This window comes from Lethenteron reissneri, chromosome 67 (assembly GCF_015708825.2).
Source record: "Lethenteron reissneri isolate LAM-NWPU_2019-01 chromosome 67, ASM1570882v1, whole genome shotgun sequence".
NCBI classification, from domain to species: Eukaryota; Metazoa; Chordata; class Hyperoartia; order Petromyzontiformes; family Petromyzontidae; genus Lethenteron; species Lethenteron reissneri.
The window spans coordinates 4,900,533-4,918,226 of NC_083845.1; the positions used below are offsets into that span (position 1 = coordinate 4,900,533).

The 17,694-nt window shown below is 61.2% G+C and overlaps 2 protein-coding genes across 5 annotated transcripts in view; one reads left to right on the forward strand and one right to left on the reverse strand.

The window, feature by feature from the left end:
• LOC133360169 (basic proline-rich protein-like) overlaps window positions 1-4,289 on the reverse strand; it is a gene marked incomplete at its 3' end in the record, with an annotated part of 142,048 nt that extends 137,759 nt beyond the window's left edge. Inside the window, exon 1 of the mRNA XM_061578774.1 lies at window positions 4,192-4,289. The remainder of the gene's footprint in view (window positions 1-4,191) is intronic.
• Window positions 1-14,171, forward strand: part of LOC133360150 (bromodomain-containing protein 3-like) — a 22,597-nt gene extending 8,426 nt beyond the window's left edge. For 2 of the 4 annotated variants that reach the window (XM_061578741.1, XM_061578742.1), the window contains exons 3-12: window positions 291-428; window positions 1,307-1,445; window positions 2,071-2,846; window positions 3,250-3,696; window positions 5,970-6,098; window positions 9,428-9,652; window positions 10,896-11,143; window positions 11,874-12,211; window positions 12,491-12,634; window positions 13,206-14,171. In XM_061578741.1, coding sequence (XP_061434725.1) covers window positions 291-428; window positions 1,307-1,445; window positions 2,071-2,846; window positions 3,250-3,696; window positions 5,970-6,098; window positions 9,428-9,652; window positions 10,896-11,143; window positions 11,874-12,211; window positions 12,491-12,634; window positions 13,206-13,318 — 2,697 coding nt within the window. In that variant the 3' untranslated portion in view covers window positions 13,319-14,171. The remainder of the gene's footprint in view (window positions 1-290; window positions 429-1,306; window positions 1,446-2,070; window positions 2,847-3,249; window positions 3,697-5,969; window positions 6,099-9,427; window positions 9,653-10,895; window positions 11,144-11,873; window positions 12,212-12,490; window positions 12,635-13,205) is intronic. The other 2 variants (XM_061578743.1, XM_061578744.1) reach the window with 2 other exon arrangements.
• Window positions 14,172-17,694: the final 3,523 nt, after the last annotated feature.

Consider the following 17,694-nt stretch of genomic DNA (forward strand, 5'->3'; position numbering starts at 1 on the left):
ATCAGTAACGGAACTTAAAGTGATTTGTAACAGCCCCGATGAATGGGAGGCGAGGGGAATCTTTATCAGACGAGGCCCGCTTTTGCGTAGGAGACGGACCGCCCGCGCGCATGATGCAGCAATCGGTATGACAGTAAAAACGTTCAGTTGAGTGATCCGTGACCCCTGAATCGGGGACCGTTCACCGTGGGGGGGCGGGAGGGGGGGAGATATAGGGCCCGATGGTCAGGCGAGCTCCTCCGCCGTGCAAGGATTTGCGCGAACGAGCTGCGGTGTTTCTGTGCGCGCAGGATTACTACGAGATCATCAAGAACCCCATGGACATGGGGACCATCAAAAAGCGGCTCGAGTCCAACTACTACTGGACGGCAGTGGAGTGCATCCAGGACTTCAGCACCATGTTTACAAACTGCTACATCTACAACAGGGTGAGCGTCACACACTCGCCCACCCCGCGCAGGCCACAGCTTTAGCCTGTCGAGGTAAACGGGCGCGGTGCAAGAGTGCCGTACACACGATCAATGTACGCACTATCGGTGCAAGAGTGCCGTACACACGATCAATGTACGCACTATCGGTGCAAGAGTCCCGTGTGCACGTTCGGTGCACGAGTGCGGTGCGTACATGTGGCGTCGCGTTTGCTAGAACAGCCGGAGCGATTTCCCGCTCGAATGAGTGTCTGAGTACAGTCCTGAGTCGGTGGTGGTGGTGATTCTCCATTCCTATGGCGGAGACAAACTATAATACTCACTTGCAGGTCGGTGCTGCATCGCCTTGGGCCACACGGGGACAGCTGTCATTGTTTGGGGGGGGACCCCTTGGCTAAGCAAGAGGGACCGAAGCAGCACATTTAGAATGATGGAGATGGGACGTGTGATGCTAAGTGCTTTGAGATTGCAGGGCCATTGAAGTGCCCTTTGCAAATCTATATTCCTTATGAGGGTGCATACGCTGTGTGTGGATCAGTTGCTACCCTGGGACCCCCCTTACAAACGAGATGAATTCCATCTCCAAGGATTTTCAAGATGAAATGTTTTTGATAAAAAAAAAATTTCATTCTTTTTCCATTTAAAGCTTTCGTGACTGCAGGGATTCATCCTCTTGGTTCTTTCGGTGAAGTCACGTAGAAGGGAAATATTTTTATTATTTTATTATTTCCCTTCTACGTGACTTTACCCAAAGAACCAAGAAGAAAAATCTACTTTGTTGGAGCTCGCTCCGCTTGTGCTGGCCTTGTGGTCGTATCGCTGGCATCTCACCTGACCGCCCCCCCCCCCCCCTCCTCCACCTCCCCACTCGCCACCAGCCGAGTGACGACATCGTGCTGATGGCGCAAAGCCTGGAGAAGTTCTTCCTGCAGAAGGTGGCAGAGATGCCCCAGGATGAAATTGAGCTGCAGCAGCCGGCGCCTAAGGCAGCCAAGGGCCGCGGCCGCAAGAATACCGGTGAGTACGGCCGGCCAGTAGGCCGGTAGGCCGCGGAGAAAGCGGCACTCTGGCCGCCGTTGAGTCACGGCGCGGCTGCTCTGCTCGCTAGGCCTCGGCAAGGTAAGGTAATTTACCCTTTTTATCGGGTAAAAGGGTAAAGGTAAAGGTGTCGACATGGGTAAGGTAAAAGGTAGGGTAAAGGTAGGCTCGTTGTTTTTACCTTTTAACTTTTACCTTACCTTGCCGAGGCCTACTGCTCGCTACGCATGCATAGCGCCCCCTCTTAAGCGCCGTTGCGTTTCGGTTCCTGTGCGTTTCAAAATATCGGTGCTTTTTTATTGTTATATGTAATCGCTTTTTCATTAAACCAAAGCCCAATACAGGATGCAAACGACGGGGATGGGGGGGCGGTACAGACACCTCGCGATAGACAAGGACCCTCCTCTTGGATATGGGATCTACTTTGACGCAAAACTTGATGATATGTAACACAGCGTCGTCAGCAGATACCTGCTTCCTTCACGTGTCTAACCCTCGTGGGACAGAGGCTTGAGACTCGATGATAATTACAATCGTTACTGCTGCTCACCGAGTCTAACACTGACCTGCCACCTCTGACCGCGATCGCTGTGCCGTGTTTCAGCAACCAGCGTGGAGTCACAGAGCCCGGAGGAGGAGGCCCAGGGGGGCCCATCCGCCCCGCAAAGGGGGGCCGCCCCTACGTCGACCCGGCCTCCCCGCGCCGCCTCCGCCGCCGCGGCCGCCTCGGCCGCCTCCTCGGGGGGGTCCACCCCCACGTCGGTAGCGCCCGCCCAGACGCCCGCACCCCAGCCCAACCACGCGTCGCCCGCCTCCCCCCCCGGCACCCCCGCCCACGCCCCGGCCGCCCCCGCGCCCGCCCCCCAGGTCCCGAAGGCCGCCGCCCCGCAGCCCGCCCGGGCGGGCCCCCAGCAGAGCCCCCGGGGGGGGGGCCCTCAGGGCGCCAGGGGCGGGGGCCCTCAGGCGGCGAGGGGCGGGGGGGGCCCTCAGGGGGCCAGGGGCGGGGGCCCTCAGGGAGCGAGGGGCGGCGGGGGACCTCAGGCGGCGAGGGGCGGGGGGGGCCCCCAGGGAGCGAGGGGGGGCGGGGGCCCCCAGGGAGCGAGGGGGGGCGGGGGACCTCAGGCGGCGAGGGGCGGAACCCCGCAGGGCCCCAGGGCGGCGGCCCAGCTGACGCCGCAGGCCGGGCCCCAGGCGGCGCAGCGGGTGGTGTCGACGCGGCCGCCCTTGCCCCGCCCGGCGCCCCCTCCCAGCTCCGCGCCGCCCCCCGCGCAGCAGCTGAGGCCCGTGGCGGGTGCGGGGACGTCGGCGCCGGCAGGGCCAGCGGTGACGTCGACGTCCGTGCCCGCGCTGGGGCAGGTGCCGGCGCAACCCGTGTCAAAGGTGCCGGCCCCGCTCACGTCACCCGCGACAAACGACGCGCCGCCCGCGATGCCGCTCGCGTTGAACCGCACGGGCGAGCCGCGATGCGACACGCTCGCTGCCCGCGATCCACCGCACCGCTCTCAACCCGTCGCCCTCCTACCCACACTCAACCACGCTCGCCACCCACGAGCCACCACGTTCTCGCCACCCACAATTCCGCCGCACTTTCTCTGCACGTGACGTACCGTGCATGCCGCGCACACGGGAGGCGTTGAAATTAGCACGGTTGGCTACGTGCGCGCACGTGTACAGATGGATGCACGCCGCCGCAGATGACCTCTCTTCATCGGCGGTCGCTGGAAGCTCCCCGAGTGATCCGCCCACCACTCCCTGTGTGCGTCCCCCGCCTCCCTTGTCGCAGGTGAAGAAGGGCGTGAAGCGGAAAGCTGACACCACCACGCCCATGCCGAGCACCACGCCTCCCGAGAGCGGCGAGGCCTCCCCTCCTGCCGCCGCCGACTTCAAACCGACCAAGGCGCCCGCCCGCAAGGAGGGCGGCCGCGGCAAGGCCCGCAAGGAGATGCCCGACTCTCAGCAGGCGGCAGCCGCCGCTGCAGCAGCGGCGGCCGTGGCGGCCGCTGCAGCCGCGGCCGTGGCGGCTTCCGTCCCGTCCCCGCCCGCCAGCAAGAAGAGCAAACTCCCGGCACCCGAGCAGCTGAAGCACTGCAGCTCCATCCTGAAGGAGATGTTCGCCAAGAAGCACGCGGCCTACGCATGGCCCTTCTACAAGCCTGTGGACGCGGACGCGCTGGGCCTGCACGACTACCACGACATCATCAAGCACCCCATGGACCTCAGCACCATCAAGGTGAGACGCTTGCGTCGCCCTTCCCTGGCGCTCGCTCGCTCGTTCAGCGTGCGAGTTTGCTCGGCGCAAGCCTTCCGTGTTGAGTGTTGGCCGGGCTCTGGTGGTTATGCACGGCAAACCAAAATCACAAGAGCCTTTTTCTTTTTCGGTAAAAAAACTATTTCGAGAGATGCCAATGCACATGAGAATACGCGAGACGGTGGCCCTCAATAAATAACATCACGAAGCACTCGTCGAAGAGACAAAAGTTGCCGACCCCTGGGCTGGGCCCAGGCTGCCAAGTGGGGCTCGGCATAAACCGGATCAAACGCAGAAAGCGTCGCCGCGTTGCAGCGCGTGAGCCCGACAAGCAGAGGTCGCAAACGGGTTTTGATTCCTTACCTGTACCCGGCCGCACCAGGGTCGCAAACGGGTACCCGTACCCTACCCGATACCCGGCTACCCGTACCCGGCCGGGTATCGGATAGGGTACAGGTACGGGTACCCGATTGCGACCTCTGGGATGAAGCCTTGTTGCAGGCGCGGGTGGGTTGATTCTAGGAACTTGAATTGTGAGAAGAGACAAGACGTTAGGAAATGAGTGGCAAACGGTTACTCAGCAGTGACTCACGGCCTACCCGTACCCGGCCGCACCAGGGTCGCATACGGGTACCCGTACCCGGCCGGGTACGGGTAGACGGGTATCGGGTAGGGTACGGGTATCGGGTACCCGATTGCGACCTCTGCCGACAAGTGGAGACGCCAGTCGGGAGAGAGAGACGCGACAGAGTGACTTTGAAGCCAGCGGGCAGCTGTTGTAACTCGGACCGCGGGGGTCAAAGTTCGATGAAACGAAAGAGGTAGACGAGAGCAACATGGTGGGAGCGGTTTTCGGAACGCTCGGCTCCAAATGTGTGAGATGTATTATACCCTACCTCGCCTGGTATGCAGGTGGTCGTGGGTTCGATCCTGACCCTGACGCCTGCTGCTGTGTATTTGGAGTTTGCGTCTCTCTCTCTCTCATCATCATCACGGTGGCTAGGAGATGTTAACTACCTCGCCTGGTATGCAGGTGGTCGTGGGTTCGATCCTGACCCTGACGCCTGCTGCTGTATATTTGGAGTTTGCATCTCTCTCTCATCATCACGGTGGCTAGGAGATGTTAACTACCTCGCCTGGTATGCAGGTGGTTGTGGGTTCGATCCCGACCCTAACGCCTGCTGCTATATATTTGTAGTTTGCGTGTGTCTCTCTCTCTCTCATCATCACGGTGGCTAGGAGATGTTAACTACCTCGCCTGGTATGCAGGTGGTCGTGGGTTCGATCCCGACCCTGATGCCTGTTGTATATTTGGAGTTTGCGTGTCTCTCTCTCATCATCATCACGGTGGCTAGGAGATGTTCACTACCTCGCCTGGTATGCAGGTGGTCGTGGGTTCGATCCCGACCCTGATGCCTGTTGTATATTTGGAGTTGGCATGTCTCTTTCCGCGTGGTTGTGTGGATTTTTCTCTGCGGGTCCTCCGTATACTTTCTCCCCGCATTTAGAATCGACGTGCGTTTATAGTATTTGGATGCTGCTATAAATTTCCACCCGATGATGAGCCACTTTGTTGAGCTTTCATATGAGGCTAGGTCGCTTCTGAAAAAGAGCAATGTAGCTCAGTGGATAAAATTAAAATAGTTTAAATAGTTTATAGGTCGTGTTGAGTCAGTTGGCGTACGCAGCCTGCCGTGAAGCTTGGTTCAGAAAGATCGCGGTCGTTCGCCAAACGTAACGAACAGAAGGTGAACTATGCGCAGCGACACGCGGAGAGACGCATGCTGGCAATTAGACTGAAACAGAGGAACATGCTGATTGGAGAACACACACTGGTGAATAACACGATAATGATCTTCATCCAGAAGTGGATAGACGATGACGATGAAGCATGCGTGGCATTACACCGAGAGACGACAAGAAGAACACGCAACGGATTTAGAGAAGTCACGCAGGTTAAATGACGCCTTTCAAAGTGTGAAGAAAAGTCGATGGGGCTCGGTTTAGGATGCGTCGCGGCCAAAAGGGGGACGATGGCCGACGGTCGAAAGTAATAACGGAGCGGCAACCACGGAACACAACGTGTCCCCGAGAGAGACCCTCCACCTGGGAGACGGAGCGGTGAAATCAACTCGTGTGCCCAGGTAGGTGCTGGGCATGCGGCGACAACGCCATTGGGTGTACTGGCCGATGATGACGATGATGATGACGATGATGACGACGATGATGACACGTGGGTTTCCCGCTCTGCGCAGCACAAGATGGACGGACGCGAGTACCAGGACGCGCAGGAGTTTGCGAGCGACGTGCGTCTCATGTTCTCCAACTGCTACAAGTACAACCCGCCCGACCACGAGGTGGTGGCCATGGCGCGCAAGCTGCAGGTACAGCCAGCCACTTGGAGACACGCGGGAGCCACTGGGAGACACGCGGGAGCCACTGGGAGCCACGCGGGGGTCACTGGGGGCCACTGGGAGACACTGGGAGACACGCGGGGGCCACTGGGAGACACACGGGAGCCACTGGGAGACTCGGGGGGTCGCTGGGAGACTCGAGGGGTCTCTGGGAGACTCGAGGGGTCACTGGGAGACACGCGGGGGTCGCTGGGAGACACACGGGAGCCACTGGGAGACACGCGGGGGTCGCTGGGAGACACGCGGGGGTCACTGGGAGACACACGGGGGTCACTGGGAGACACGCGGGGGTCGCTGGGAGACACACGGGAGCCACTGGGAGACACGCGGGGGTCGCTGGGAGACACGCGGGAGCCACTGGGAGACACGCGGGGGTCACTGGGAGACACGCGGGGGTCGCTGGGAGACACACGGGAGCCACTGGGAGACTCGGGGGGTCACTGGGAGACACGCGGGGGTCGCTGGGAGACACGCGGGGGTCACTGGGAGACACGCGGGGGTCGCCGGGAGACACGCGGGGGCCGCCGGGAGACACGCGGGGGCCACTGGGAGACACGCGGGGGCCACTGGGAGACACGCGGGGGTCGCTGGGAGACACGCGGGGGCCACTGGGAGACACGCGGGGGTCACTGGGAGACACGCGGGGGTCGCTGGGAGACACGCGGGGGCCGCTGGGAGACACGCGGGGGCCGCTGGGAGACACGCGGGGGTCGCTGGGAGACACGCGGGGGTCACTGGGAGACACGCGGGGGTCACTGGAAGACACGCGGGGGTCACTGGGAGACACGCGGGGGTCGCTGGGAGACACGCGGGGGTCACTGGGAGACACGCGGGGGTCACTGGGAGACACACGGGGGTCACTGGGAGACGCGGGGGTCACTGGGAGACACGCGGGGGTCGCTGGGAGACACGCGGGGGTCGCTGGGAGACACGCGGGGGCCGCTGGGAGACACGCGGGGGTCGCTGGGAGACACGCGGGGGTCACTGGGAGACACGCGGGGGTCACTGGGAGACACGCGGGGGTCACTGGGGGACACGCGGGGGTCACTGGGAGACACGCGGGGGTCACTGGGAGACACACGGGAGACACGCGGGGGTCTCTGGGAGACACGCGGGGGTCACTGGGAGACACGCGGGGGTCACTGGGAGACACGTGGGAGACACACGGGAGACACGCGGGGGTCTCTGGGAGACACGCGGGGGTCACTGGGAGACACACGGGAGACACGCGGGGGTCGCTGGGAGACACGGGGGTCACTGGGAGACACGCGGGGGTCACTGGGAGACACGCGGGGGTCGCTGGGAGACACACGGGGGTCACTGGGAGACACGCGGGGGTCACTGGGAGACACGTGGGAGACACACGGGAGACACGCGGGGGTCTCTGGGAGACACGCGGGGGTCACTGGGAGACACACGGGAGACACGCGGGGGTCGCTGGGAGACACGGGGGTCACTGGGAGACACGCGGGGGTCACCGGGAGACACGCGGGGGTCACTGGGAGACACGCGGGGGTCGCTGGGAGACACGCGGGGGTCGCTGGGAGACACACGGGGGTCACTGGGAGACACGCGGGGGTCACTGGGAGACACGCGGGGGTTGCTGGGAGACACACGGGGGTCACTGGGAGACACGCGGGGGTCACTGGGAGACACGCGGGGGTCGCTGGGAGACACGCGGGGGTCGCTGGGAGACACGCGGGGGTCACTGGGAGACGCGGGGGTCACTGGGAGACACGCGGGGGCCACTGGGGGACACGTGGGGGCCGCTGCGTGCCATACACTGCAGGATCACCTCCCTTCTTCCCTCTCAACGCTCCATTTTGGAATTCCCTCTTACGGTCCATTTCCCCCCCGTCGCTCGTAAAAACCGTGCTCAATTTATGGCCCTTGCCACACTTTTATATATTACTGCTCTTAATAGCCCGTTTTTGTTGTTCGCCACGTGATGTTGTGGGCTTTTAGGGCCTGTGCTCAATATTATAAATAAACAAACTAAAGAATAAGAGCCACCTGCTCCCAATTGCTCCACCGTCATCTCAGTGGTGTGACGGTGGTGGTGGCGTCGTGTGTGAGTAGCGGTGGCACAGTGGTTAGCACACCGCTTCGATCTCGGCGACCCGAGTTAAATTCCCGCTCGCCGTCCTTGGCCTCCCCTAGGTCGAGTTAGTCGTTAATGATGACCTGGTGCTACACGGAAACGGAATAAGAATATTTATACTGCAGGAGGAGGAATGCGATGACCTACGGAGCCCTTTTTCACAGATGTCCAGTCGGGACGGGTAATAACGTAACAACTAACAATACAAAAAAACTTGATAGTAGTGTAAAGTACAAGAAAGGTAAACAAATCTTCCAAATTTCGATTCAAAGCTTTCGTGACTGCAGGGGTTCATCTTCTTGGTTCTTTCGGTAAAGTCACGTAGAAGGGAAGTAATAAAATAATAAAAATAAAACATTAAATAATTCTCACGACGTTTCGGCCACGCTGTCGCCTCGACAGACCTGGTTTTCACCTGAAGACGGCTGCTTGCGTTGTGGTCGAAACGTCGTGAGAATTATTTTATTATGTTTTATTATTTTATTACTTCCGTTCTACGTGACTTTACCGATAAGAACCAAGAAAATCTTCCAAACACGTACAAATCAAACAAAACCATCCTACCAGGCAAAACCCACTGAGGTATTAACTTATTTTTCAGAAGTGACCTGTCCATCGCAAATGATAGCTGAACTGAGTGACGTATCACTTGGACATTTAGAGACTAAGGCAGCCAGGACGTGGCAGAGGTCGCAACCGGGTACCCGATACCCGTACCCTACCCGGTACCCGGCTACACGTACCCGGCCGGGTACGGGTACCCGTTTGCGACCCTGGTGCGGCCGGGTACGGGTAGGCCGTGAGTCACTGGTGAGTAACCGTTGTCACTCATTTCCCAACGTCTTGTCTCTTCTCACAATTCAAGTTCCTAGAATCAACCCACCCGCGCCCGCAACATGGCTTCATCCCAGAGGTCGCAATCGGGTACCCGTACCCTACCCGATACCCGGCCGGGTACGGGTAGCCGGGTATCGGGTAGGGTACGGGTACCCGTTTTTTACCCTGGTGCGGCCGGGTACGGGTAAGGAATCAAAACCCGTTTGCGACCTCTGGGACGTGGTGCTGCTGCTGCTGGCCACCCCACCCCTTTGCGTGCCGTGGGCCCGGTCCTCCGTCGGCGCCGCTCGCAAGCGCACGCTTGCCCCAGCGGGCCCGTTAAATCGTGCGCGGTGGGGGCGGGTTCCGTGTTTTTTCCCAGGACATGTTCGAAATGCGCTTCGCCAAGATGCCCGACGAGGCTGGGGGGGGCGCCAGCCCGGCCCAGCCCCCCGCGGCGCCACCCCCTCCCCCCGAGCCGGTGTTGCCGACCTCGGAGAGCGAGAGCACCGAGGAGAGCAGCGCGGAGAGCGAGAGCTCGGACGAGAGCGAGAAGGAGCGAGCGAACCGCCTCGCCGAGCTACAGGAGCAGGTGTCTTGTGTGCGTGTACGTGCACGTGTGTCCACCGTCCTGCATGTCCACTCACCTGCGTGTCCACTCACCTGTGCGTGTGTCCACCGTCCTGCTCGTCCACTCACCTGTGCGTGTCCACCGTTCTGCTCGTCCACTCACCTGTGCGTGTGTCCACCATCCTGCGTGTCCACTCACCTGCGTGTTCACTCACCTGTTTGTCCACCGTCCTGCTCGTCCACTCACCTGTGCATGTCCTAATCACCTGTGCGTGTGTCCACTCACCTGTTTGTCCACCGTCCTGCTCGTCCACTTACCTGTGTGTGTCCACTCACCTGCTCGTCCACTCACCTGTTTGTCCACCGTCCTGCGTGTCCACTCACCTGCTCGTCCACTCACCTGTGTGTGTCCATTCACCTGCTCGTCCACTCACCTGTTTGTCCACCGTCCTGCTCGTCCACTCACCTGTGCGTGTGTCCACTCACCTGCATGTGTCCACCGTCCTGCTCGTCCACTCACCTGTGCGTGTGTCCACTCACCTGCGTGTCCACCATCCTGCGTGTCCACTCACCTGCGTGTCCACTCACCTGTTTGTCCACCGTCCTGCATGTCCACCATCCTGCTTGTCCACTGACCTGTTTGTCCACCGTCCTGTCCTGCCCGTCCACCCAACCGCGCGCGACTGTGCGTTGACCTTGCCCCGCTCATCGTTGTGGCCGCACTCGCATCCACCACAGTGGAGAGTGGGGTCCCTGATCCCGTGTGATGGGCGGGTGATCCACCCTCACTTAATCACCAGAGATCCGTGCAGATCCAGGGCACGGTGACCCCCTCCTCATGGGAACGGTGACCCCTCAACGGCACGGTGACCCCACTGAGCTATAGCTCATTGGGCCTTGCCTGGTAAAATGAAAATAGTTTTCAAAAAGACAACCAGCGATCAGTTTAGCAGTGGGGGGGGGTCTCACTCCGAATGATTAAAGCACGATTTTTCTTTTCGCGTAAGGCTTATACACTAACGCACGTACCGGGTCGTAAGAAACGCAAACATCTTTTGCATATGTACGACTCCATCATCGCCATCGTCATACGTGACGACGACACGCGACCGACACGCGTCCGTACGACCCACCGTGCAACTCGCCCCGCTGTGGCCTCGCCCGCTCCTGCCGTCCAAAAACTGTGCTCCGTGTCGCCTCCCCCATCCCGCCCCTGCGCGACCCCCGCTCCCATCGCACTGCCCCCCGCCCCCACCCCGCCCTCCCCTCCTCCCGAGCAGCTAAAGGCTCTGCACGAGCAGCTGGCGGCGCTGTCGCAACCTCCCGTGTCGAAGCCGAAGAAGAAGCGAGAGAAGAAGGACAAGGACAAGAAGCGCAAGGACAAGGCGGCCGACAAGGCCAAGAAGGAGGAGGCTGACGAGGGCGACAAGAAGGGCGGCGGCGGCGGCGCCATCGCCAAGGGTGGCAAGGCCAAGCCAGGGCTGCCCAAGAAGGCGGCGCCCGCCAAGACCGGCACGGCCGCGAGCAGGTGGGGACGGTGCCCGTCGCCTCGGTTGGGTTGCCGTGTAACACCCTCCCCCCACCCAGCCCTAACCCCCTCACTCCTCGTCACCTCCACCCCCGTGGCCCCTTTGATTCCCTCCTCGGTGGACACGACGGCCGCCAGTTTTTTTTTCCACCGGCGCAAGCGAGCCGTGCTGGTTGGCCGCGTGCACGTGCAGGCCCCTGGCGAAGGCTCGGGTGACGCGGGGTGGTTTTTTCCGGTGACGCGCTGTTGACGTGTCCCTGCGGTCGCGCGTTTACCGCTCGTAGCAAAGGCTCGTGGCTCGGATCTGGCAGGGCACGCCCTGGTTATCGGTGCGGTGCGTTGACTGCACAAATACGCGCACCGTCTGCTTCGCAGTGGCCGTTATCCATCCTGTGGGGGGAATATTTTTTTTAAAACGAGTAGCAGGCCATTGTGTAGTGGTCCACGTTTGAAAAACGACGCGGCAAATTACTCAATTGTCTTTGGGCACGGCAACATCGCACCCTACTGGCAGTCTACATCTGCCTGTGACGCACGGTGTGCTGCCCTCCTTCGTGGCACCGCTGCGCTACAGGAATGGCACGAGCGGTAACTTACTTGCGGGGCAGGCGCCACCCATGTCGTTGACCTGCGCAGCCCCCCCCCCCCCCCGCCGGTGACACGAGTCTCACTTCCGCTACCCGCCAACCTCCCCCCCCCCTCACCACCGTCTCTCGCGATGCCCGTGCAGGCCGACCCGGAAGGCCAAGGCTGGCGCGGCCTCCGCGGGGGGCGGCGGCGGCGCGGGCGGCACGGCCGCGGCGACGCCCGCCTTCGACTCGGACGAGGAGGAAGACTCGCGGCCGATGACCTACGACGAAAAGCGGCAGCTGAGCCTGGACATCAACAAGCTGCCGGGCGACAAGCTGGGCCGCGTGGTGCACATCATCCAGTCGCGCGAGCCCTCGCTGCGCGAGTCCAACCCCGACGAGATCGAGATCGACTTCGAGACGCTGAAGCCGTCGACGCTGCGCGAGCTTGAGCGATACGTCGTGTCGTGCCTGCGCAAGAAGCCCAGCAAGCCCTTCAGTGAGTTCGCCGGCCCGTGGCTCCGTGCGTGGGACAATGATTCCCCGTGTAGCCTTTAACAGACCGTTGTTGGGGTAAGTGCTGTTAGCGAGCAGCAGCTATTGAGGCCTGGCACACACGGCGCCTTTGTTGGGACGGATGGAGTTGGTCCACCTTCTCGTGGCGAGCCTGGGTACGGCCCCTCCTGGACGCCTATGGGAAGGCAGTTTCGCAAGATTTGTATGCGGTCCACCAACGAATGTGTTCTTCGCGTGCGTGTGTCTTTGTGTACGCGAGCAGGTAAGAAGGCGGGGAAGCTGAAGGCTGAGATTCAGGAGAAGAAGCGGGAGCTGGAGAAGCGACTGCAGGATGTGAGCGGACAGCTCAACCCCGGCGCAACCGGCGCCACCGCCGCCGGCGCCGCGGCCAAGAAGCCCAAGAAAGGTGCGACAGCGGGGGGGGCGGGGCGAGGGGGGGCGGGGCGAGGGGGGGGCGGGGCGAGGGGGGGGCGGGGCGAGGGGTGGGGGGTGGGCGGTCTAGAAATGTCGTAAGTCCGGTCCAAGATAATGGAACAGTGGGAGTGAAATAAGCAGAAAGAGCCGTGTGGTGACCTGCAGTGTGGTGACTTGCCGTGTGGTGACCTGCAGTGGGGTGACCTGCAGTGTGGTGGTGGTTGAACATTGTGGACTAGATGAGTCCTCAACATGGGCTTGGTTTGGGCTCGGCGCAGCAAATAGCTGGTGGGTGACCACCCGTGCCGTGAAGGCGCTGCCCGTGCTCGGGTGTGTCAGTAGAAAAGCGGCGTTTGTGATTGGGCCTCCCCTAAGTTGACTCCGCATCAAATGAGTACCTGGTACTGTCTGTAGTAAACTTCGCCACTGGGGAGACAAAGGCGGCCGGGCGTGGTGCTGACCACCCACCCGCGCTAGTGTGCCGTGCCGGCCTTCACAGATGCTCGCCCCAACAGCCTGTAGTCAGCCGTGTGCGTGTCTAATGCCTGCTGCGCTTTCCTCAGACGGTGGGGGCGAGGCCGGCGGCCGTCTCAGCGCCAGCAGCAGCAGCTCCTCCGCCTCGGAGAGCTCCAGCTCCAGCGGCTCCAGCTCCTCGGAGACCAGCGACTCCGAGTGAAGCTCCGGCGCTGCTTGTGCTCCCCCCATCGCCCCCCCCCCGCCCGCCCCGCCAACCCCGGCCCCGCGTGCCGTTCGGTCCTCCCGCGTCACGACCGCGCGCGTTGCCGCACCCGGCAACGGCGGCGGCGCCACTTCCACGCGCGACGCGTCGCGACAACCATGGTGCTCTCGCTCGCTCGCCCGCTCGCTCGGTGCCCCGCCCGCTCCGTCACGGCGCCCGCCAGCGCCACAACCGCCTCCCCGGGGACGCCATCCTCCGCCGCCGGGCGTCTCCGCTTCCTTGGGCCGCCGCTGCCGCCGATCCGCGAAGGCTTCAACGGTCACGCGGCGGTGCTTGGGGTGGCGCCTTCTCCAGGAGGAGGGGGGAGGGAGATGGGGGGGGGAAGTGGGGGTGGGGTGGGGGGTGGGCGAGCAGTGGGTAGCGCTGCCAGTCGCCCGCGCGAGCGTCAGGGGAGAGCGCAAATCAAACGGGCGCAGCTGCCCCGGGGCCGCTGAGTTTGGGAATCGTCAGTGAGTCCTCGCGCACTGGCGGTCGGTTGGGGGGGAATTGCGAGGGGGGGGGGGGTGAGTGATGTCCCCCCACCACCCTCCACCGCCCCCCCCCCCCTCCCACGGGGCACCTCCGAGCTACCGTGGTGGCCGCAGGTTTTAAACAAAATGTAAGAGAGGTGACGACCGTCGGCTTTTTATTCCTTTTTAGATTGTGCATGGTGACGCTTTCATTACCGCTGTGGTTTCATTTTTTTATTATTATAATTACGACGATCGTTATCGCTCTGGTTATTCTTGTTATTCCGAATTAAACGGAAATTTCCTTTTAAAAAAAAAAAACGTAGACAAAAAAACTAAACTATATCCGAGATATTGGAACCCCCGCGGGAGCGCCAGCCACCCCCGCACGAGTTGCGTGATGTGCCGTGCCGACCGCCTCTTCACCGCACGCGGTTCGGCAGTGTCCACGGTGGTGGTGGGTTGGGGTTGGGTGGCGGCGTGGGTTGTGGCGTGGGTTGTGATGGTGGTAGGGGACGACTGGCGACGTTTGGCTAAGGGGTGGTGCCACTGTGGCCACCACGGTGGTCGTGACAGCATTTGGGGTTCCGTGCCGATGCCGTTTGTGCCGGTGCTGTTGGTGCGGTGCGAGCTGCGTCACGGCGTTAGCAGGGTCGCTCTGCCCCACATCCTAGAATTGTCGGTCACCTTGATCTTGGCCACCACGCTGTCCGTTCCTCCCCCCGTCACCATGCCACAACACGCGCGCTTGCATCCACCCCCCCCCCCCCCCAACTCGACCTGCGTGGTGGACCCAAGCGGTGTAGATTCTGGTGCTGGGTCAGGAGGAGGAGGAGGACGATGATAGCGAGTAGCGTGGGTGAAGTGGGGATCCTTCCCTGCGGGAGGAGGCATCGTCGTCATCCATCCCAGAGTCCGTTTTTACGTTTACGATGAAGAGGAGGAGGTGGCTTTTAGTGACAATTACGACGATGCAGCCCGGTCACTCCCGTTGATGGCGCTGCACCTGCTGCGGGAGTTTACCTCCCTGCACCCACGAGCCTCCTGGGTCTCGGGAGATGTTGACCCGATGCCCCCTGTGATCATAGTTTGGTCGTGGTGTTGAGGGTGGTGTGTGCTGGGGGGGGGGGACGGTGGTTGGTTTTGAAACGACGATTCGAATCTCACGCGGAGGGCGTAATTAGGCCAAGCTACGAGTTGTCCACAATATTCGATGATGTGATTGTGGAGGATATCGACAGAAGCCCCCCCCCCCCCTCTCCATGAATTTGATGGTCCTGGTACGAGTTGTGGCGCATGGCGCCCCGCCTCACCTGGACGCACGCCATCGCAGCAGCCAATGGGCCGAGGGCACTGGGAGGCACGCGTCCTGTCCCACCCCCTCCCCCCTCCAGAGAATCGATCTCATCATCATGGCAAATGGGGGGTGGGCTTTTATAGTCCCATTTAACCACGACACGTCAGGGTGGTGGTGGTGGTGGGGGGTCCTCCTCTCGCGCGCAGGTTCTGACCGTGGCCGCTTTGGAGACGGGGCGCCCCTTTTGGTGAATAGATTAGAACTTGTTTTTTTATTTCGGAGATTGAATGACCCCAGACCCCCATCCCTCCCCCCCCACAGCGGCGACTACTTGCACCTACTCAGAGCTGTGCCACCCCCCCCCTCCTCCCGCGGAATCCCGCTGCTGCTGGGAGCGGTGTTGGCTGGGTAGCTACGGCCGCAGTGGGGTTAAGCGGTGGTGCCGGAGATTTGGGGGGTGTGCTCTCGGCGTGGCGACCAGCTGCCCGCGCCCCTCATGGTACTAGAGGCGCTGCGAGGGGAGGAGGCGTTGAGTGTGCGTGTCCCGGGTCGTCGTGGTGGTGGTGGTTGTGGTGCTGAAGGTTGTTTCTCGGTTGGGATGCGAGGGCGCGGGGTTGACCGGGATTGTGAAACCCAATGCGCCGTGGTTCGGGGAGGGGGGGTGGGGGGGTACCCTCCGAACGACTTCAAGACGACTCGGTCTGGGGGTGTGACTGGGGTGGGGTGTGGGTGGGGTGTGGGGGGGCACGGGTGGGGGGTGTGTCTATGGAAGTTATTATGTTAAGGGCCTTTCTGGGTCTCAGTTGGCCCGTCGCAAGTCCAGGAGTGGCGAGGGGCCGAGCCGGGGGTCTGTGACCCCCCCCCCCCCACCCTCCTCGCGTCTCCGACTTCTCGCGTTCGTAGTGATTTGTCCTTATATCGTGACGATGATGACGACGATGACGACGACGATGGTGGTGGTGGTGGGAGGGCGGCATCGTCTCACTGTTGTTATTATTCTTGTTATATTTTATCGTCGTTTTTTCGGTTGCGTACGGTTCTCTACCCCCGCGTCTCTTACACCCCCCCCCCAGCCATCTCCATGTTTCTCCGTCAGTCTCACCCTGTGCCCCTTACCCCGCCCTCGTCTCCTCATCTCTCCCCCCCCCTCCCCTCCCCCCCCCCTCCCCTCCCCCCCCCCAATCTCTTCCATTTCTCCTTCCCTTCGTATCCCTCCGCCCTTTCCTCTCCCCACCTACCTCTCCCTTGCGAAACCCCGTCTCTCCCTACCGTTCCCCCCTTTTTGATACCCAACCAATTCAACCGCGTGCCCTCCGTGGCTATCTTCAGAGCCCCCCCCCCCCCCCGTAGTCAACGCCACTCGGGTGGACCAGAAGCTCCGTCCTTCCCCCCTGCACCAGATTGACCAGAGGTATTCTTCTCGCGAGGTGTAACCACCACCCACCCACCCACCCACGGAGGTGGCCAGCCCTGCCTTCTGCTGCGCTGTACAAAATGCTAGGCGTGGAGTGTGAGACCCCCCCCCCCCCCCCCCCCGTTATCACAGATGAATTCGTATGAATAGGATGCTTAGCTGCTGCTGCTGCTGCTGCTTTGTGCGTTTTACATGTTTGCCTCACCCATAGCTCTGCCCCACCCCTGGATGGTTGGGCGAGTGGTCAGGGCACCGCACGCAGCGTCCTGGGCGAGGTCTGGAGCTACTGCCACCCTTCCCACCTCGCCTCTATGGCTCCTAACCCCATCAGCACCTCCCCTCTCCCATCTCGCTCGCCATACGTCTACCCCTTCCTCAGTGTGTGCCTCCATTTCCCCCCCCTCCCGGGCCCCCCCCCAGCCCCCCACCCATCATTGTCACCACCACCTCGTGTGTGTACCCCGCGTGTAGAGTAGCTGCCTCCTCCGCTCCCGAGTTTTGATTTGTACCGCGCGTTCTCTCTCCGTTATTTCGATTTTTTTTTTCTGTTCAAGATCATTTTTTTTGACAAGTTGCTTTTGTTTTTGTAAATAATTCACTTCATAGGTCTGTCGAAAGGATTCGTCCCCCATTTTTTAATAAAAATAGGCCGAGTATGAGACGAGCAGCCGAGTCTTGAGTGTCGCGAGAGCGCGCGCGGGGTGTGGGTGAGCGACGCTCACAACAACGGGCGCAGCGCCAAGGCGGATAAAACGCAGCTAGGTGACACAGTGGGGAGCACGGGTGATTTGCATAGCACCTGCTAGGGTCTGTCCCTTGACCCTAGCCTGGTGCATCACCTAACGTGTCACACCTATAACCCACACATCGACCAGGAAATGTGGTATTGGCTTTGTATACCTCCGAGTTAAATCACAAGCATCATTAGAATACGCAACAGCAACATCAATCACCAGCAGCATCAATGACTGCATCGGCCAATACCATCATTAGCATCATCACCAACAGCAGCATCACCCAACATTAGCATAATTGCCACCAGCATCATCTCAAATTCAAAGGGACACGCCGTTGCCTGCCCATGGTTGGTTCCTTTATTCCATCCGCACTGGGCTCTCACGGCGAGTGTGTAACTACTTCACCCGGAGCCTCC